The following is a 23069-nucleotide window of genomic DNA, read 5'->3' as shown; positions in this document are numbered from 1 at the left end:
GACAATGAAAGTTTAATCCATACCAGGCGACCCTTTGCATTGGGCTCTGGAATTCTATTGAACCAAATTGGAAAACCACAACGCGCATCTGGGGCATGGCTGTGTATCTGGTCGCACGGGTTCCCCTAAATTTACGCATCCCACAAGCCTCATAAAACATGACCTCAGTATTCCAAGGTGGGAATACAGAGCTAAGTGTGGTGATCGAATTATTGTAATAATAGCAGAAACAGCAGGCGATAGAAGATGTGTTCGAGTCTTCGGTCGGGAGTTTCTGACAGAAATAGAAGGAGTGAGGAAAGAGGAGCGAGCCGGCAGACTAATGAGGAGCCTGGGAGGAAGGATGGAGCAGGAAATGAGGGAACAGCGAGGGCCGTGGAGAACATTTCTTTACTTTTCTTCCAGATTTTAAACCAAGCCATTATCTGCATATTAGGTTGCATACTATTGCGTTTGTTTTGACGTATGCTGAATGACACAATGTGCTGTACGGACTGCACTACACATCAATAATGGAAGTCATGAGAGTGAGGAAATTATGTTTCTGGATTTAATCAGTTCTTTCTATTTCTATTTCACCGCACAGTGGGAATCAATGACATATTAAGGCTGTCGTGATAGAAACAAAGAGTAGCTAATAAGTAAAAGAATAAATGATTGATGAAGGAAAAAGAAAAAAAAGAAATTGCTAGTGTGAAGTTTTTAATCCCGCCCCTAAAATCTTTCATTTTAAAAATGCATTTGCTGGAATCTGTTGCAACAATGCCCATATTATACTTTAAGTTAGATTCCAAGCTTTCCGGGAATACGGTTGATAAAGCAAATGAGTCAAATCCATGGTCATAATTTCAAGTTATTGCATTCAGAATCAAGCTACTGTAAGATGTAGCCACAGTATTTCTTGACACAATATTGCAATATTGAACATAAAATTAGATTTGACTGCCTTTATTTCAAGGTGACACCAGTGATGAGTGAGGTAGCACCGTAGACATCACACAGCTTTAATTTGGAAAAGTTATTCTGAATCAGAGGCATATTGCTTCACATTCCCGTTGCATTATGTGCAAAAGAAGCAAAAGAATCCTCTCGTCTGATAATTTCTCAACTTTATTTTACCAGTTTTCTTGTGCCCGGGGATTCTGAGAGGGGTTTACCAAAGCGAGCATCTCTTTGAATCCGACCACCAGTCTGGAGCCTGGTGTAAAGACCCCCTACATGCCTCTGACAAGATCTACTACATGCCCTGGACTCCATACCGCACCGACACGCTGACTGAGTACTCATCAAAGGAGGACTTCATTGCTGGTCGACCCACCACTACTTACAAGCTCCCACATCGCGTGGACGGCACTGGCTTTGTCGTGTATGACGGCGCTCTATTTTTTAACAAGGAACGCACCCGCAACATCGTGAAGTTTGACCTGCGCACACGAATTAAGAGCGGAGAGGCCATTATTGCGAGCGCCAACTATCATGACACTTCGCCGTACCGCTGGGGGGGCAAGTCGGACATCGACTTAGCTGTGGACGAGAACGGACTGTGGGTAATCTACGCTACGGAGCAGAACAATGGTCGGATTGTGGTGAGTCAACTTAACCCCTACACGCTCCGCATCGAGGGCTCCTGGGACACGAGCTACGATAAACGCTCCGCCTCCAACGCCTTCATGATCTGTGGAGTCCTTTATGTTGTGAAGACGGTCTATGAGGACGATGACAATGAAGGGACGGGGAACAAGATAGATTATATGTACAGCACCGACAAGAGCAAGGAGATGACTGTGAACATCCCATTCCCAAATTCCTACCAGTACATTGCTGCAGTGGATTACAATCCCCGGGACAACCTGCTCTATGTTTGGAATAACTATCACGTCGTCAAGTATTCACTGGATTTTGGCAACAACGGTAAGTTGCTTCACAGTTTCTTGATGCCTAGCGCTACTTTTCGAGACCTTGAATGTAACTTAGCGCTAGGAATACAGTGGGAATCAGCAACAAAGTGCTATTTTATAAAAGAACTACTTATAATCCAATAAAAGGGCAGTTGGATTTTCTCTTCCCTCTAATGGCAGAAGTTATAAGAGAGGTCAGAGTCCTTCCTCTCCTTCTTTATTCCTTTGGCTGGCAGGGTTATGGCCCCTGGAGCCCGAAGGGCTATTTGCCCAGTGTAATTGCCTTTTAGCACCTTTCGATGTAGTGGTCAAGGCAGTCTGACTGCGTGTCTTATTAAATGATGTCTGAATTAGCGCAAGGCCTTACACATAGTTAGGAGGTGTAGTACAAGGGATAATAGAGGGCGATTATAGAGCGAGAGAGGGAGAGATAGCATCAAATTTGGTTTATACCGATCTGCACACTGGCCTGTGTGTGTGATGTACTTCGAGCATAACAATGTGTTTGGCTATTTGTGGGCGTGCATATGCTATTGGTGAACAATTGAGTGTGATGAGTGACTGGCATAATGGAGCGCTAGGTGTGTCTGAAGGCTCTAAAGAGGAGATCAATGCGGAGTGACCTCCGATGCACATCAACTGGCCAGAATGCTGACCAGTGAGAGACAAATATGTAGAATCAATCCTGCCACACTGCGTTGCTCTGCATCTAACTTGGCTTCATCATTCGGCGTGACAGCGATTTAATGAACAGCCCCGCATGCATCATTAATGTGTTCTTGAAAGAGAAGAACTTTGTGATCACCTCGGAATCGTTCAAGGTCTGGTGTGTTTTTGACTTTTCTAGCGTCAGAAAAGTAAACTGGAACCTTAAAAGATATATATATATATATATATATATATATATATATATATATATATATATATATGGTCCTACTTTTGGATCCTCTTATATGGACCTTCTGAAATATTATACAGTGGCATCGGAAGTGGGCCGTGAAGTCTGACAAGACAAAGAATCCCGCGGGTATTTATAACCTTCCAGTGCATTTTCTTGACAGCCTGATTAAAGACTTTCCTGGGTAAACAACACAATCACTTTCTGTTATAAGTTTACTTTTTTCCGATCTGGGCCCATTGTGACTGGTGATTTCAAGTACGCTTCTGACAGCAGGGGAGGGAGGTCTAGGCAGCTCAAGTCAAAGTAAGGCCATGGCATATGGCTCTTTTAATAATAAGTTCAGGTCATTAATCACTGAGGGAGAACTATAGATCCAAACAGAAAAGTGGTCCGGAGGGAAACATTGAACATCGTAAACATGGAGACAGAGGCCTGAGGCACAGGCAGTGACAGAAATCAAATGTTCAAAAGGGAGCAGGATCCGAATACAAGGACTCACAACGGAAAACAGGATAGTCCAGAAACCTATGCCAAAAAGTGTAGCGACAGGTACCATGGTCTTAAGACACTATTTTTTTGCCGATGCGTTCACGGAGGTCTCACTCCAGGAATTGTGGAATTGTCTAAAGCCAGTGCATGCAAGTCACAAAAGAACAACAACACGACAGGAAACTCAACTTTGACATTAGCTTTACTTTTGTGATAAATAGGGTGTTATCTGACCTGAAGGCTATACCCCAAAGAGTATGTACATCTTTGTGAGAGTTTATGTTGCTTTGGTTTGAGTCAGGCAGTCAAGTCAGTGATGGAAAGAAGGTATTTTTCTTGAAGATAGATCAGGCCGGCTTGTGATACGAAAATTGATCTTAATAAAAAGCTGTCTGGACAATGAATGTTAGAAAGAGATGTACCTAGGAAAGAATAGTAAAGATAGACAGCCAATGACGTTCATGGGTGTGAGGGAAGGCATGAAGAGAATATGGTCAGGTGTGACTGTGGAGGATGACCAAAAATGCTTAAGGTGGACTAGCTGCAACGCCACATGCATGATGCCAAAAGGAAAAGAAGAGCTGAATGGGTGGCTCATGCCTACATTTAGGAGGGGAACAGCAAAAAGAATGGCTGATACTGAAGGTAGTGGACAGTCCAGGGTTCAAGTATCCATAAAGTCCCAGATGTACGCTGGACGAAGAGGCTGTCTCAGTCTTAAAACAGGTGAAGGGAGCCACATACCAGTCTCTGATGACACTGTCGGCCTCACAGTATCAGAACCCACTGTTGCAAAAACGGCTCCTGTACCTGCTGCACAGTGCTGTGCCCTAGATAAAAGCTTCATCTCTCACTTGAGCCTCATGTGAAGTTATTTCCAGACCTGGCAGCTTCATTTCATACAGGGCCTTCATATGTGCATTATATAAGGCGGCGATGGATGCCTGAATTTTCACCAATACACCCTTCCCCCAGCAACATTTCCATTATGCTTGTTGATCGGCAACGTGTTCTTACATGAGTCAAATGTTCTAATGGAAAAATGAATAATTTATAATCTGCAGTCTGCCTTTTTCAACACTTGAGAAAGTCTTCACAACAAGGAGTATAAATAAATATTTCTGGATCCTGTATTGCAGAGGTTCCGCTATGCGAGCAGACGCCTAAGTCCATCAGAAAACACCATTTTCACACCAGTTTCACTCAGATCAGATTAATGTGAAATCAACGGTTTGTGCTGGCGAACGCTCTCTCCCTTTCTCATCTGATCGACTTTGGAAGGTTTTGCTTCTTTGAAAATTCACAACCTTTACTGAAGCCGACAGATAGGCGGCTCAATCTATACAAAGACAAAGGCGGGATTAGTCTCAGTCACTGCTGGCATCAGTGAGATAGCTTCCATTTAAGGCTGCATGTTTATGGCCACATTGACAATCGCGACTGGTGATCATGATTTGTTTTGTGATGCTCGAAGGGACATCTTCCATTGTGTGGCTTTCCTTCGAGAGAGAATTTGAGTACAGCTTTTAGCAAAAGCTCTGAAGACTTAGATGAGAGTAAATGATCATTTAAATAAATCAATAACACTACCCCAAAATTTAGAATTTATCAAGGACTCAACATGCTATTACAGAGCGCAATCATGAAGTGCCAGTCAATAGAATCCAAGGGCGTCTTTTTGCCTTATGAAGTGTGGTGGGAGGTCATATTAGCTATTAGCAAAAATGACTATAGGGAAATAGGAATGACCATGATTAAAGTGGTTTTTACTTTAGAAATGGCTACATTCATCCTTTCTCATGAATCCCTTTTTGGTGAGACTTACTTTTTGTCCTCCTCAGGCCACCATAGATCAAACTACTTGCAGTACCTGCTTGAGATGATCAGGCTGAAATAAACTAGGACTATGTTTCTTCTAAACGGAGCACATACTTCACTTTCGCTGCTTTTTTCATTTCTTTCTCTCTCTGGGGTAAAGCACTGATCTGTGAGGATGATGTGTTCAGTAATGTCGAAATGTTGCTATTGAAAACAAACACAGAGTACACTGTATCATCTCTAAGAAGTTAAGTGTTCGTTGGTGAGACAGCAGACCAATACTGATTTTTGCAGATTGTTTTTTCTGAGTTTTTCCACAACTCAATCACACACAAAAGTCACTATTTTTTTATTGATTACACAAACCCATTAAATAACAAAAATACTCAACATCACTGAATTGAAAACATTGCAACTTTTAAAGCAATGTAAATGAAAAAAACAAGTGTTTAATAAAAAAACTTTCATAACCTTGTCTGTGGCTGCTGGTCTGCAGCTGTCTCTGCAGCACCACAACAAGCAGTGTGATAGAAATAGTTGACTTGTATTTGTCAAATGCTCATATCAGCGTCAATGAATCGGTTGGACGATTGATCAGTGCAGCCCTATGGCTTGCGTACTTTATGCAATGTAGAATATTTAATAAGTTTTAGGAATTCTTTGTAAAGCACATCAACATACGTCTGTCACTTGATCTGAACATCTTTTCAAATGTTCCTCTTTGTCTTAAGATGCTGCAGAACTTCAGCAATTTCCTCGTGAGAGGATTAACTGAGTGTTGCTCAGTCTTTTACTGCTGTTCACCTGTTAGCCATTTTTCATTGTTAACAGTGTGAAGACACAGCTCCGTCTTTGGTTCAATGGCATTTTTAGCACACACACGCATCATTTGTTCACGCCTGTAGTCCTCCCTCCCTGCAAACCCGTGGGTGTCCTGGACCATCTTGTTACCCTGGCTAGGCCTGCTTAATTCGGCATCTGCTGTTTGATGGAGAGAATGGTGTACGCAAGCCAAAAGCACGCAGAGAGCCTGGCTGGGGCGATGCAATCGATACAGACACACTGCAGGCAAAGAACAGGTGTGTCTGGGTCTAGAAAGCAGAGTTTCATCTCTGCTGGAAAAAAGAGAAATCTGGAGGCCCTTTGAAGAAATAAAGGAGGTCAAGCTGAGATAAAAACAAGTTACTCTCTCATGGTTAGTCTACTGCGTCAACGTAAAGAGAGTCGCCTCTCAAACGTGTGGTAATTCATCCTCCAGCCGTACAACCATCTCCTCTGCCAAGCCATTGTTAAAATGATCTTCATGGATTCAATTTCGGTGTTTGCTGCCTGATAATGAGCCATTGCTGCCAATACACCCCAATAAATGTTCTCATTATTGATTTATAGGATTCAGTTATACCTGATGAGCACCTGCTAAATAAAGCATTACATTTGAATTGAAATTGTTTTCATGATGATCGAGAATAAAAGGTGTAGTCAAACTGCGGCCCAAGTGTTGGTGATGCAACACTGACCGTACAGAGGAGGAGTGCTTTCAAAGCAGAGCCAGTTATATATTTTCACTTGGATACGTTTAGATATTTGCACTCCTCAGCGTTTTCTAAGCGCTCATGTGACACTTGCAGTGGATTTCATGTGTTGGAGATAAACACAACTTTGAAGTGAATCAAAGGTCCGCGATCCGAGCTGCTGCTCTCGCGCACAGACAAACACACACACTGGAATGCGCCGAGGCTCATTCTAATCAGTGAACCGCTGAAAGAAGGTCTCCACTCAAACTGTTGACTTGTGTTGTTCTTTCCATTCATTCTTGTTCCCAACATTTCCTGGTCTGCCTCGCTGTGACACTTGATTGCAATGTAGCGCAAAGGTCAAGAGCGAAAGAGCTGACAGGAGAAAGCGGATGACAGAAGATGGAAAGGTAAACAAATGGAAACAATAGAATCTCCTCGCTTGGCTTGGGAAGGAAGTGGGACGCTGGGGTTTCAGCCATTAACAGCAGGCCGTTTTGAAATTTCCTTAAACTGACAGAGTGGCTCAAGTGTCAGGCTGAGGTCATCCTATTGCAACCTGCCGCTCCAAAGACAGGCCAAGCTGTCTCGTATTTATGCACTTTTTCTGATACCTCAAGTCCAGAAGGCTGCTGTTGAGCAGGGAAGCACCAGGATGGGAATTGTGCAGGGTCAGCAGCACCACTTAACACCTCTTCATCCACTTGTTGGTGTTCATGTCGATCTGTATCATCTAGATTAGTGGTGTAAAATGGTGGGAAGCACAATTTTAGCGTAGTTAAGCCGATAATGAATGCTTTTATTAAGCCATCAACGGAGTGAATAAAATCATTTCCAAGGGATTTGTATAAACTACTAGACACAATAAGATCGTATTTAATAAAGCTGAAGAAATAACTGTATTAACTTGTCCATTTTTATTGCTATTTCATTTAATCCTGCTAGTCTTGGAGTTTCCTTTCCCTGGTGAAGATGTAGTTTTCTGTCTCCGGAAGTAAAAGTACATCCAGTGACACGTTGCTGATAATCTGGAAAAGTGCTGAGGCAGCACACACCTGAGCCATGGAGCTGCATTCAGATCAGGAACTCAACAGTCACTTCAGGGTTTAAGACCCTGAGGAACAAAGGAGAAAACAAGACAGACCTGCCAGCCATTAGCACCAGAATAGTACCAGAACAGCTGTAACGGATGGGACTGGTGCTTAACATCTGTCAATCAAGCTGTGCTGCACACGTGCGAAACTTCAAAGGCTGAATTGTTATAGCAACCTGGACTCAGAAAATTCAAATTTCTCTCCCATTGTCTGACCGCAATTTGGTTTTCTCAACTGCCATGTAAATGTGCTCAGTGATTACGCGAGACGCTAACAAGCCTTCGCTGTAGCCCCTCAGTAGACGCGAGAACCTTTTTTAGCATCATAGAATCAGCTTACTGCAAATGCGTTTTTGGTCCGTTTTTCAGCTTGATAGTAAGTTAGAATGACAGTAGCAAATAGTCTGGAACTGTGGAAAATATGCCTGGTGTTCCTCTGTGGGAAAGCAGTGTTGCTAGGAATACAACATTATCAATTCAGTCTGAACGCAGGCGTCGTGTACTTCTGAATATCGCTTCCATTCTCTCCTCTCAGTATCAGATGTCCACCTTCACTGCCTGAATCTGAGATATCTCCCAGAGGGATGCAGTGTGCGACAGCTCTTGGCAAGATATCTTTGGCCAGATGCAGGACATCATAATTTCGCCTCTCCATATTTGAGTTTTCTGACAGAATTAAGGTGGCTAACATGTGTCTGGTTTGCTGACCGCCGGGGTTGAGTGGTGTTTTGTGCTGAAGTCGCTGCACTTGCATCACATCATCTAAAGCCGTCCGTCACACCCATCCTGGAAAGCTGTTTTAAGGTGTTGGATGACTGCTGATACACTCCAGATGAAACCATGAACATGACATCTGAGGACTCCCAAGGCATTAAGGGAGTCAGACAATTAAACACAGCTGGGGGAGTTAACTAGCAGCATGGGTGTCTTTGAGTCTGTTTAACAAACACAGAGACGCCTCGGTGAGTTCACATGGTCATTTGCTTCACTCTCACACAGCTTCAGTGCTTCATGTGAAGGTCGCACATCATCGTCTTCAGGGAGGTACATCCCCACCAGGTGTCAGAAAGTGCATGTACTCCTCATGGATAGTCATCCTCTTACCTAATATAGGACTTTTCTCAGCTGGATAAGCATCTTCACCTGCAACAATCATTGATCATTGGTTACTAGTACGCTGCCAATGAAAAGGAGGTTTATTCAGATTATTCTGGAGATTGTGATTCATTTCTTCAAGTCAAGCACCAGTGCAATATTCAATTGTACTATAAGTTATACCTTATAACATACTGTAACATATAACAAAAATCGCAATATTCCATAATATATTTGAGCATTGCACATCATTGTTAAGACGAGAATGAAAATTGAAGTTGAATCATTTCAATTCTATTTTATTCGAAACATAGGTGCACATTACTATATACTATACAACCGAAAGAGCTGAAGCGTAAGTCAAATATTGGATTCGAGCAGAAACCTCCAGGAGATTGAGCTGCCTGTTACAGCTGAAGTCACTTCAGAAGTTGAGCAACACACTACCGATCCCCATTGAAGCAGAGCAGCATCGCCAAGCTCCGCTACATGGAGTGTTCAAGTGGGCATGTGACTTCCATTTTTATGCGAAAATGGAAAATAGCTTTCACAATCTCAAAATCATGTTTTATGAAATTGCAATTTCAATCAGAATATGAAGCCTCCGCCTCTTCCGTTGAACTTAGATCGGAAAGAACTCAGTGTACTCTGGCTCACGTGTAGTCGGCTAAAGACTAGAGTCTGACTGTCAATGACCGAATCGTCTCTTTGAACTTTGACCATCCATGTTCTCCTCGTGGAAGGATCTTTGGAGAACATGGAACCAGCAGCAGTTTGCTAAGTGCTGCATTGTACTCTCAATTTCGCTTGTTTTTCAAATTCCTGAGAACAAAACTGAACTGGAGAAGCCCTTGAAAAGAAGACAATAGGGCCCCTTTTAATCCCTCCAAATGAACTGTGGCGGTTGACAAACGTTTAGCTAACTTCTTAAGCTATGTGTTGCCATGTGATTAGCTCTCCAGGAAATGGCAGCAATTGAATTGGGTCCTCCAGGTAATATGCTGGAAGCCGGATTGAAACTGTCGTGATTACATGGCACAGCTCTCGTGTGATCTCCTGTGGTTCGCCTTTATTTAGTGGTCCAAGAAAAGCTGAGACAAGTCCAACGTTGCCCAGAGTCATTCATGCTTGAAAAGTCCATGCTGGTGCTGATGGAGAATTGATGGAGCTAGCTCAGAAAATGTACGTAATCGTGGAAAAGCGAATTGTAAAATTAGCTTGTGAACTTGCACAAATTTTTGAATAAAATGCTGTTTAGAGGTTTTCAGTGAAAAATATTGCAATACTCGTGTGATATTGTCTTGATATTTAAGTTGGCTATATTCATTTTTAAGTCATAGATACGTGACTGGACATCATCACACTTGTTTTCATGCACATTATGTTGTACTGCGTTATCCGATTCACCTCCTTAAAATTATGGCTGTTGTTGCAATACAGTATATCAATATATATTTCAATGTATGGGATTGCTACTCCGGTATCGGGATACATATCGTAATATCGCAAGATACCTGCCAAGACACAGCCCTACTTTGTTTGGTACACGCAGGCGGACATTTCACCTGGGGACACCTCTGGATGTCAAGAAGCAGAGAGCTGTCACTGTTGCTATTTTCGGGATTTTGAGAGGCTACTGTGGGCTGGAGCTTCTGGTTACACTGCCACCTCCACTTTTGGTACACGTTTTCTGTTAACAGATATGTGTGCACGCAATTATTTTTGAAAATGGGGAGGGTAATATGTCCCTTCCTGAAAATAGTCGCCCGCGCCTAAACGGAGCATAAAAGAACTTTCCCGGAGAAGAAAGAACAAGTATGTAATTGGCAAAGTTCCTGCAGGTGTGTTTAATCCTGTGGAGGAGATTCAGCTGTTAGACCAGTACTTAATGTGCAACGTGGTTTTAACTCCCAGCCATTTTGTGAGATGCTTTAATTATTTCGTTCTTTTTTTTTTTTTCTTTAAGAGTCTCCTCGTATCGTTTCTTTGAAGTGCTCCTCTGTCTTATCAGCATGCTGAAACCACTTGCAAAGAGCCCTTGGTGTGTGTGTGTATATTTGCTGGTGTGTATGCAGATTTTAAGCAAAGAGAGTTAAAAAAAAAAGCGGAAGAGAGATGTAAGTAAATTGCTCACAGTGCATGTAGTCACCACACAAACGTGCATGTGAGTTTATCCCTGCGACTTTTAGCCGTCGGGGCTGTGCTTTATCACAATTTGCAGCTATTTTTTGCTGTTCTGCCTCAGGAGCTGTGACACTTGAAAGTGTGCTCTTGTGCGCAGTGAGGTACTTCACACGTAGGAGAGACGATCATTTCTACTATTTCCAAAACTTCTCCAGCATTGTTGTTGAGCAACTCTTAAAAGTAACATTTCCTCACATATGCTCGGCCTGTTGCCGGGGGGCGTCAAGTGTTGTTTTTTTTTTTCTTGAGGTGTTCATATAATTGCTGCAAAATAGAATGTTTGATTGCAAAAAGGCAGAAAATACAGCTGATGGAGAATACTCTCCCATGTATACGTGCAGTAGACAATGTTTTTTTTGCTTGTGTTTAGTGAATAATGCAGAAAACACACCCTCCTTACCCTTCGAAAAAATTGCATGCCAAACTGCAATCACAATATTGTCATACTAAACCCAGTTCAAAGTTGTTGTTTTTTTCCCCAAATTGTTTAACCCTAACTGGTGCCTTCCGTAAAATGTAAAACATTATGTAGCCTACCTACCGTGGCCAAGCAGACTGGTGCCAACAGAACCAGAATTCTTCTGTTGTGGGCTTATCTACTGTACTTTAATGCACTATAGCTTTTTGGACTACATGTTTTGTTTGAAGGCATCATGGAATGAAAATCTTACTCAGACCTGCCAGTGAAAATTTTTGACCTTGGTGTCTAGTTTGAAGGTGTTGCAAACTTGTTTTAACATACTGCAAAACAATATATTGTACATGGGCATTGTGCGTGTAGGACCTACCATGTTAATGAAGTGGGTAAAAAGGTAGGTATTCATTCATTGCTATTGCTGTTATTTATTTATTTTCTCATGATCATTCATTCTTCAGTTCTAATACGGGTTTGCACTACTTCAAAATTGTTTTCGCTCTAAATTTTATTTAAAAAATGGTACAGGATGAGATTGTATTTTTAATCATAGATATATAAATCACGTATAAATTATCCTTGACTGCTGGACTGTTACAATCCGACAGTCACAGCACACAGGTGAAACTGCTGAACTCCTGAAAATCTCATGAGGTCCAGATATAAACAGTGCACTATGTCCTTTCCATATGTTGTTATTATGTTTCTGGTTGATTCAGCAAGTCCAGGCTGCTGATCAAAGTATGTGTCATATTTGGTTATTCTCTGCACACACACGCTTTCTAAGACTAACTCACGCGTAGTGTGTCTTTGCATGTCAAAACAGCCATGTCAAGAACACCAGTAGAAAGGTAGTACTGAACTGTACTCCTCACAGTACACACATATGGTGGCAGCAGTGTGTCATTGAATTGACATGACAACCATTTACCAACTATGGAGAAGTTCTTGAAAAGAAAAAAATGATAAAGAAAGTGATGGCGCCCCCAGCAGTAAAAACCAGCAGTTAATTTGAACATTGTAATGTGATACTTTCATTAACACTTTACTTATCTTCTTCAGTCTTTATTTATGAAAAACAAAATATTTTATGATATTTAGACATTATTTTATTCTATATTTTTTATTCCGAATTTTGTTCATGACGTGCAGTTTTTTCAAATTTTCTCGACAGTTTGCATCAAGTGTATTTTTTTTTGGTTAGATTTTTCAATGACATATATCTTTGCACTGGTCACATGGTTTCATGTCATTTCACTAGGTTTTACATGTGTGGTTATTGAACACAAATGAAAACAGTAATTGTGAAATCAGAAATCACAGTCGTGAGTCTGTTCTATTCCTCGTATGCACCCCAGAGTCATTTGGTCTGGAAAAGGTGGGGCCCGAGATCAAAAAGGTTAAGAACCCCTGCATTGGAGTTCACATATGAGTTCGCCAAGTCTAAGGCAACTGGACCGGTGTGAAACTTCCTTGTCTATAGGAATATCCATAATGAGGAAACAGGTTTAAAATATGCACTTTTTCAGTGATATAATCAAACAATGAGCCGTGTTCATTTAGATGAGATCATTTCTTCGCAGCGAAATAATCAGGAAGTGTGAGGTTTAGATTTCCTGTTGGACAACTGCATAATGATATGTGCCCCAACACGGATTCCGCTGTCACTTGCTGCATGAAAACTGTAATTTTTCAGAGAATGAGTGCTGATGGAGGTGTTGATCTTCTTAACTCAGTTTGAAGGCCTTGTGAACAATGCTCCTCAATACTATCAGAACACAATCGACTGCAATCTCACCTTTTCTTAATCACTAAAAGACCATGCTGCACGCATGAAAGGCTTTCATAAATAATTTCCTTCTGCTTTTATTGTGACAAGTTGATATTGACCTGCTGTAACAACATGTATATATGTTTTGGGGCTTTATTTTTATTGTTTTATATATATTTTTTATTTTTTATATTTATTTATTATTTTATATTTTTGTTATTTTATTATTATTATTATTGTTATTATTATTGTAGTAGTAGCATACTAGCGCAAACTCCACCACCCTCCACATGTAGTTGGCCTTTACCTTGACATTCCTTTTGGAGGAGATACAAAAGCAAACTCACAAATCCTCACATCTGTGTGGCAGGTTGTCTATGTTGTGACTTGTTATTGTGCATTAGCGCGAGGCCCTTTGGGCACCACTGCTGCAGTTTAGTCACCATGTGAACAACCTCTAGCCTTTATGTGTATAAATGTTTCAGGATGTTATGTAATGCTTGCTCCCCGAAGTAGTTTACAGCATATTGAGTCATAACCGTGTCTTTCCCATGCTTGATGAAGAGCAAAATAGATGGGTTGTTAACAGTAAAAAAGAAAGGCGGCCGATGTCATAAATCAAAGTTAGAGCTGCAATAAATGCGAGCAGGTCATTTGACAGTTTTGTTGACATGTCAGTGCAGCAATAGCTTCATGAAATCACAAACGTTTGCCATGAACAAGCAAAAATAAGCCCAATACATAATTGTATTGGTTATTAGCTATAACATCTACTTTCAGCAGTGTCCAGAAAGGGGCCCCGCCAAGGTCAACTTAAAAAAAAAAAAGTATTTTGAATCACATTAAATTTGTACTGGTCTGAACTGAATTTATGACACTCGGAAAAAAAGTGTCTTTTCATATTAAGCCTTCACGGGTATTAAAGAGTGTTATTTTATTGTTGGCTATTTTGGGAGGAAAACATTATTTTATAGTTATTATTTATGCCTCAGTGTCGTGTGGAAAAAAGAAGACTGTCACTGTCACTGTATTGTAGCTTGACCTCATCATGTGATGGTATTGTGGGTGCAGCATCCTCCGGACACAAAAACAGCTTCAGAATGTAACACGCAGAAGGAGGTGAAGCGATAGAGAGCCGGCGCGGTAAATTGCAGTCACCTCTTGGCTGGTGTGTAAGTCTACCTCCAGCTACCATCCCGTGTTTATCACCTCATCTTCAAATGAATCCACTCACCAAAGACGCAGAGAAAGTAAGAGCTCCAAAGAGAGGAAGATTGACGGCTGGTCTCTGGGCCTGCGCTGCCACGCGTGATTGATTGCTATGTCCCTTGGAGAATGCATGAGGCCGGGCGACAGTGATTCAGGAACACAGAGCAGTGCAGTTTGGGTAAAGGAAACACTCCATTGACTTGTGGAGGAAGAGAACAGGGCGTACAAGGCAACGTTACACGGCTGTCAGTCAAGCAGACAGATGGAGAAGAAGTGGGAAGATCAAGAGGAAGAGGAAGGTAGGATGCAGGTCTCGATAATTAAAGATAGCAGAAGGGATCAGCTTTGGTTAACAGCACATGATGTTATAAACACCTTTTTTTTTTTTTTCTCCCACCCATAAATTCACATGATCGCACTTCAAGCGTCACGCCTTTCCGCTGTACCATAGCAACACTTGAAGGGAACTGTTGTTGGTAGGACTCATGATTAAGAGATCGCAGACTATTTCTGTTGTGATGTGATGTTTGCCGATGAAAACATTGCTTGATCTGAGCGACAAATGGGTCACTGGCTTCTCAGAAGAATGGCTTGCGTTCCTGAAGGGTCGAGGAACTCGCTGCCACGGGGTAAAATCCAGCAGCAGACCTGGTTAGCTCACCCTGGTTGGTGGTTCTGAGGTGGCTAAGCACCTTTAGCCAGCCTTGAACATTCATGGTGGACTGATGCAGAGTCTGATGGTGACCGTCTTCAGGAAGCTATGGGTGCTAGACTCCGCCCCACATCAGTGTGTAAGTCGGTGTAATGTTCTTCTAGCTTGTGACCTGATTTCCTAGAGTTACGTGGGGGCTGCAGAAGACAGAGTATGTGTGAAGTATGAAGCTTGAATGCTTATTTGACAGCATGGCCGTGAGTCTTGCACCAGGGAATGGCAGTGGGCAGTGTTACGTAGCAGCCCAGAAAACAGAATTATTGACTCAGTTTACTCAGCTTACTCCAACTCCTGGAGAGAAATTCAGATTTGTAACGTGAAGACGTGAAGATGGTCAAATAACATTCCAAACAATTGATAATTGTAACTATGCGTGTAACTTCCTCTCTCTTTGTGGACGTCGGTGAACGTCGGTGAACGTCGCACACGACGACACTGTTCTGCAGATGTGTATTTTTTCACCTTCACGCGGATCGTTTTGATTGTTAGTTCTCACAAGAAGATCGGAGGGTGTGATTTGTTGGTTTAAGGATATGACAATACCTTTAGCATGTTGGCATGGTTGCTGGTGATGGAATGCTTTCGGTACGACCTGCCAGTTTTGCACGTTCTTTCCTCTGTGGCGTGTGTAACCAGGAAGACTAAAGAGCTCACAGCGCGTGGCACTGAGCTGACGTTATCCACTAGTACGGTTGACTCTCTTCTTCATCGTAATCGAGCTGTTGCCATAGTTGGGCAAATCCTTGCGTGTGACCGCAGTCTCTGGTACAGTATCTATGGAAGGACAAAAGCAAACAATGATCCAAAAGCTGTTCTTCCTATTCTCCCTGTCCTGTACTGTCAACGTATTAGCTTAGTGTGGTTGCAGAGGCAGCCACTAATAGTTCCTTTTTGCTTTGTTGTTGCTTGGCTTTTAGTGTATAAATGCTGCCATGCTGAGCCTCACTCGGGTGTCTTTCTGAGAAGGCATGGTCTCCTGCGATCGAGTGCTTGTTTGTCTGCTACCCCCTGCCTCTCAACAAATGTTAGCGCCTTGAGTGATGTCATCAATTCCTTTCTGTGTGTCTTTTTATGGCCTTAATAAAGCACCGGGAGGAGAAAAGTGCTATGGACTTCCTGGACAAAAGAAAATGCGTTGCTATTTCGATAGCAAATTCGAAATTATCTGAAAGGTTTCATTGCGTTTCGACAGTTGTATATACCGTGGCATATAATGGAAGATAACTGCTCATGTGGGAAAGGAGGAGTGAGGAGGACTGGTGTGAGTCAGATAGGTGAAGGGGACTGATGTGCTGTGGCAAACCCCTGGTGTGAAATGTTTATTTACATCCTGTAACGTAAGACTTCTGTATTTCTCAAAACATCGTTTTATTTTAATGTCATTCAAAATGTTATTGTCCGTCTAATATGCAAATCCCGCGATATTGGCCGCCAAAACCTAAGGTTCTGTGCTAGTTGTAAAAACCTATAAAAAGTGGGAAGGTTATGAGTTTTCATGCCTTTTTACGCCCAGCAGTGTGCCATGTGTGTGTTAGCATGCTTGGCACTCATGATGTCATGCTGGTATAAATCATGCATGACACTGAAAGGATGTTTGTTTCTGCCAGGTTAAGCAGAAAAAACCCTCATCAGAATAGTTTGAAAGCCCAGACCGCGTATGGAGGAGCATTAATATGCTCAGTTATTTTGCAGCTTTCTTCTAACTCTAGCATCATTAAAGCAGGTGTCATATGAAAGATTAAAGAGCAGCATATCCCTGTGACACTTTGTCTTTATTTCTGAACAGTTATTTGACTTATTCTCGCATTCTGTTTCCCTATTTGATCAACTCTACCTATTTCCCCTCTCTTATTATAGATTACCGCTCTCCCCTGATCCCGCCGAATCGAGGAGGCGCAGCAGGTCCGCCGTATGCTGGAGGTGGCTCCTCGTCATCCTCAACCAGCCGCACCACCACCCGTTCACCGCCCTACTACACGACTCCTCGTCCCCTCCTCACAACGTCTCCCGGCCAGCGTTACCGTACCACGACGACGGTCCGCCAGCCCCCAGTCATTCCTGCCGGGGGTTCATCATCTGATACCAATCAGATCCCGGACACCAACCAGAAAGCGGGACGTTATCCACCAGTGCAGGTCCCTCCAGCCGCCCCTCAGCCCCCTGCTCTTCCTCCGCAGGACTTCTGCATTCCTCGGGTGACCGCAGACATATCGTGGCCCAGAACTCAGCAGGGCCAGACAGCCAAGCAACCGTGCCCAGTAGGAACATTGGGTGAGAACGAAAGGGCATGCATATAAGTCACTGTTTTCTACATTTTATAATCTCTGGAAACTCCAAAATGACGTTTTTTAAATCATTTTACGACATTCTTTGAGTGATTTATTTTTTTTTCTATTGAATTTCAAGTTGATCATGAAGGAACAATTGAATTAAAATTTGTCGAAGGCTTCAGTGGAAATTACTGTGGCACTTTAAAAGGGGCATCACCTTACTATCACGAACAAATCAAAGCTGAATTTAAATGAGGATTTTTAACTGAGATTATTTTTTAACACATTCAAATAGTTTCTTTCTTCTATGTGAAGAAAGAAGAAAACTCAATGACGGTAATAATTCAGCACGAGTGCACTCCTGCTCAGTGATCCTCTGGCTAATGCAGAATCTTTGTGTTTGCTGGTTAATGTCAACGCTGTCTTGTGATTTTAACTTGGCATATCTTGCAGGCGTGGCCACATACATGTGCATGGCCCATCTTGGCCACTGGGATACTGAAGGCCCTGATCTCAGCAACTGCACGTCGCCTTGGGTTAACCACATCATGCAGAAAGTGAGTCGGAATCTTTCTGCGAGCCCCTCTGGCTGCCTCGGAGCCCCAGTTTCAGAATGTGTGTCATGATATTGTCTGAGAGGAATGTTCACGCTTGAAGAAACCTTGACCCTAAGGACCAATTTAGGTCCCAGATCCATCCCTATCTGTTAACCCTAACATTAAATGGTGAAACATAGATGTCCAATGAGAGCATTGAGGCTGCAGCTTGTGAAAGGAGCGAGACTTTTGCTCTTTTGCATGAGTTTATACACAGTTTTGTCAAACAGAGTTCTGCATTTTAAAGAGCAACTCCTGAAGAAGACTGCAGTTGTAAGAATGGCAAATCTTTAAACTCAATTTTTAATTCACATTAACTTATTATGCATCTCAAGTTGACAATATTAAGTCCGCAAAGGTACCTGTTGACATGTGACACCTGTAAATTGAAAGGAAGTCTGGACTTCTGTTTCGCACTACTGCCATTTTATCCCCTCCACAGGGAGAGGGAACTCAGGCCAGAAAAAGCAGCTGATTATAGCTGCAACAACCAGGCCTGGTTTTTGCAATGTGCAATGTGGGTGACCGCCCAGGCCGCAATCTATGTCAGGGTGCACGAGGGATGGTTCACCTCGGGCGTCTAATCCTGCCTCTGGCAAAGAGTAGTCCACTATAATGGACAAGTTAGTCAACTATGGCTTCATATGTCAACCAGTTGTCACCTCACCATTCTCTTTTCTGCACATGCGACATTTAATAGTGTACAAATGTTTTTACCATGTTTTAGCATTTATAGAATGTCACATACATCAAAATCATATATATACGTATATATATATATATATATAACGTTATTTTTTTAACCTTTTTAATATGTTTAAAAATCTTTTTTAAATGTTTTAAAATGTCTTTTTAAAGAGTATAGAAACTAGAATTGTTTTTTAATTGAAATTTAAATGTCAATAAATAAATAAAAAATAAATAAATAAATAAAAATAATATATATATATATATATATACATAATTTTATTTTTTTAACCTTTTTAATATGTTTAAGAATCTTTTTTAAATGTTTTAAAATGTCTTTTTAAAAAGTATAGAAACTAGAATTATTTTTTAATTTAAATTTCAATTTAAATAAAAAACAAACAAAGCAAGAAGATAAGAGCAAACTGCGGACCAAACTGCCATCACACTGGCAACTCTGACACAATATCTGGAGACTGGCTGGCATCATCTTTTCTGCCCTCGCTCAACTGTCGCTGATTTGGTTATTGTTTTTGACTGAACTGACTGATCCTGCTGCACCTGGACCGAAGCATGCAGAAATGGAGTCGCAGGAACCGTCATCATGGCGTGTCAGTAGCTTGGCAGCTAATGCTACAGACTGTGTGATCCTCAGTAGAAGTTTCAAACACTAACAAACAAGTAGTCTTATCAGGATTTCTGCCTGGATTTTGTGAGACAGTGGTGGAGCCCTTCTCCAGAAATGGAATGTAGCCAAGCAAGAAGTGAAACACGTTGATGTGGGTTCCTCGATATTCCCACCAAAAACAAAAACCATCATAATCGTATCTGCCTCCATGATACATGTTGTCGCTTTGTTTCATCCTGTGAGATTTCATCTATCAAAAAATAAAGAAACAAAAAAACATACTTCTGAAGGCATGGCAGCTTTCATTTTGTCATGGTGGGGATTAGTTGAATAAATCTACTCAATTCTTTGAGATCTCACATGTGCTACAATATAATAAAGCCACAGCTGTACATTAGTCGTCTCTGTATTAGAAACAGTCTGGAAGACCTTCATTTTCCAAAGGGCAGTGCTAAATAGTTATTTATTGGAAATGTGTATTAGAAATCTTAAAATGTGGTGTCAAAGTAAAAATAATGTAAATAGAAGTTCAAGGATATTTACATAACAGTAAATAAAATGCACGCCTGAAGAGCTCTAGTCTCTGCCCAAAATAATAAGGTTACTGAAACCCCTCAACCTTGTAACACAGGGGCCGTCAAACTCAGTCGTGCAAGAGGACCGAGTGTTACACGCAGTCAAAGTTGCACGCCTTGCAGAAACAGTCAATAACTGACTCTCCCATCGCAGGAGGTTTTGGAGGCTAATATTCGCGTAATGGTCCCGGTGCTCCGAGTGACTGACAACATCCTTCCAACCACAAACAAATAAAATCTTCAGTGTGAGTCGCCCCCCCCCTTGATTCTTTAGTGGATAAATATTCTTTTGAAGCCTTTCATGCCGACTGCATTTATAATATTCATGTTTCATTTACAACTATCTTTGTACAAGGTTTGAACCACAAGGTTAGTAACATCCCTGGTGTGAGAAACTCTTCAAAGCAGAACCAGCTGGGTTGTAGTCTAACACTTCAGATTATGTGTTAAATTACATTTCCCCTTTTTATTTACGTGCTTCATGTACGAAGCGCTTCCTGCGTTTACTGTTGAGTTTTCCGACATGAATTCTGGGTTACAAGTGGAACTACAGTAAGTGATGCACAGAAATAGAAGTGATTCAGCAAAGAAAAGTTTGGTACCTTCGCTCACTTCTCATTGTCGTTCAACTCTTCTGTAAAACCTATTGTACTTTTGACTTTCCTGATGCTTCTCTCCTCATCTGACTCAACAACAATCAATCCCCAATTGTTTCTGTCTCTCAACAGTCTCGCTATCTTTTTCTCATTGTGTTGCTGTAGCTCCGGTCAGGTGAAACAGCAGCGATCGTTGCCAGGGAGCTGGCAGAGCAGACTAAAGGGCTCCTGCGTCCTGGAGATGTGCCATCAACAGTGCGGGCGATGGCCCAACTGGTCGAACTGCTCGATGTCCAGCTCAGAAACCTCACCCCCGGAGGCAAGGACAGCGCTGCCCGCAGCCTCACCAAGGTACTGTGGTTAGGAGATAAAAAGTTGAGTCAATATAAGTTGCCAGACTAGAGTTTTGCTCGCCCTTCCTGCTGTGATAAATTCTGTTTGTTATTTGAGAAGACATAAAACACAGCAGGCGAGTTTCTGTTCGTTTCTGGTGCTGTGTAATTAAACAATCATTATCGCTGGGGATCAGATATTACATTTCATAATCACAATTTTCCTTGCGCTGCTTTTAAGTTCTTTCAATTGCGGGGAGGATGTTAATAAATGTTCTTGTCAGAGCTGCTCAGTTTGGGTCTTAATAACAATAATAACCGTTCTCGGTGGCCTCTGTGATGCACCATATACTGTACGTTTTGCTTACTAGATTTTTTAAATTCATAATCATCTAAAGGACAAAATTGTCCCCTGAAAACAAAACTGCAAAACTCAATCAGAGAATCCCAAACTTTATTTATGAAATTCTCCGAGGCAGCGTGTGCAGTGGTCTCTGCATTTGAGCGAAGCAACAAAGTGTTTTGTGGAGCACTCCCTCTGGTCGTCTGTATTCTTGGAACGCCTCGATGCTGACCAACGGACAGAGACGCAGACTGAAATCCTTTGTGACTGTGTCCCTACACCGGCACTTTCGGCTACTGTCCCCCCAGACTGTCTGGCCGATGAAGCAGTATCTGAAAGAGCAGGTCGCTCAAATACAGAGCCAGACCCACGCGCTAATAACACCAAGCATCCCGTCCTGCTTGTTGTTCTCTCTCAGGGACTCTGGTGGAAAACAGATCGACAGCCACACAAGTAATAGGAACATTAGTTAGCATTAAGAAGTCAGCTCACTCGTGTAAAACAATCAGCATGTGAAATTGAAGTTATATCTCTGGAGAAAACTCAAAGTTGTCCATGAATAAATCATACAAATTTGGTTTGAGTTCATGTCACTCATACACCGCATGAAAACTACTAAGTAGTATCACGTTTTGAATTGATATATGTGCATTCTTGATCTTAAACATTTCCTTTGTGATATCTGAATTTGTCCTGTATTACAATGTATCATGTCCATTTATGCAGTGCTTTCACAGGCGTGTGTGTAATACAGTGTGTATTGCTTTATCTATTATATGGAAATGGTGTGCCAGGATGAGAGTGCCAGCATATGTGTGTGTGATAAAAAAAAAATGTGGTCCACTGCTAACAGATCGACTGTTTGAATTCACAGCTTCAGAAGAGAGAAAGGTCCTGCAGGTTTTTCACACAGGTATTTCATGTTCCTGATATTGTCAGTTCCTCCGCCGCCATATCACCTTGTTTTTCTTTTGGTTTGTTTGTTTAGTTTGGGGTTTTTTTTGTATACGCGTCTATGTGTTTTCACACCCGGCATGGGATCCAGTTGAGTTGCTGGTAGTGTGTCTGTAAGCACAGCTTCAATGCCATGCTGCTGCAAATCACTTTTGATTTCCATTTGATCTATTCCAAGCTCCATGAACAGCTCACCTGCACTGCACTGCTTACATGTTGCAAAGTGTCCACTGGTGGCTTTGATCAGACTTTTTTTTTTTTGGCTTGATTTTCATTTCTGAGGCTTGATTTGCTATTGAATTGTTGTGTAAATGAATAGGCTGTTATTGACCCAGTCAGATTATTTGTATCATTGCAAGAGAAGTTTTGTAGTTTACTTATTTTTTTACATTTGTTGAAATTATTATTATTTTTTTGTAATGATCATAGAGTCTCATATTTCATCGTTGTCTACACCTGTGTGCCGTGTCACATGACTGTGCCATGGGAAATGGTCCAGCTCCACCTCATTTGTTTATTGTTTGATATGATGAAAATGAAATCATGAACATTTAGAACATGTTGACGATCTACCAACATGAGGAGATGACATGGATTCAGCCACATTCTTACTTTAGATCGATGCTGATGCGTTGACATGACCATCAGAAGCAGCAGCACCCCTCTTCCCACACACACTGGCAGCGAAGAAGCCGGTCAAATGCACAACTTGGAGTTGTTTTAAAGTGACGTGCCTTTAACCCAGGGCTTCTCAGTTATGTTCTGTTGCGCCCCCCGCAGGAAGAAGTAAATGTTTCGTGTAGTACTAGTATAGAACTAGTCACAATAAATAATAACTTTATTGACATTGTCTTTGTGTGTAACAGAAAAGACGTAAAGTGTATCAATTTCCTGAAATTTAAAAAGAAAGTCATGAGTGTATGTGCAATTACACTTCACACTATTCTAGTACGGCAAAAAAGCGACACCAAAGACTGTCTGCAGAGCCG

General features: G+C 41.7%; 1 protein-coding gene across 8 annotated transcripts in view; it reads left to right on the top strand.

The window, feature by feature from the left end:
• adgrl3.1 (adhesion G protein-coupled receptor L3.1) overlaps positions 1-23069 on the top strand; it is a 136062-nt gene that overhangs the window by 66503 nt on the left and 46490 nt on the right. For 6 of the 8 annotated variants that reach the window (XM_053854946.1, XM_053854948.1, XM_053854944.1 and 3 more), the window contains 5 exons: positions 1123-1911; positions 16957-17370; positions 17823-17926; positions 20617-20802; positions 22001-22039. In XM_053854946.1, the coding sequence (XP_053710921.1) occupies positions 1123-1911; positions 16957-17370; positions 17823-17926; positions 20617-20802; positions 22001-22039 (1532 nt within the window). The remainder of the gene's footprint in view (positions 1-1122; positions 1912-16956; positions 17371-17822; positions 17927-20616; positions 20803-22000; positions 22040-23069) is intronic. The other 2 variants (XM_053854949.1, XM_053854943.1) reach the window with 1 other exon arrangement.

The sequence above is a fragment of the Synchiropus splendidus genome, chromosome 2 (assembly GCF_027744825.2).
Source record: "Synchiropus splendidus isolate RoL2022-P1 chromosome 2, RoL_Sspl_1.0, whole genome shotgun sequence".
NCBI lineage: Eukaryota > Metazoa > Chordata > Actinopteri > Syngnathiformes > Callionymidae > Synchiropus > Synchiropus splendidus.
The sequence above is the reverse complement of the archived record's forward strand: the minus strand, read 5'-3'. Positions and strand labels throughout refer to the sequence as shown.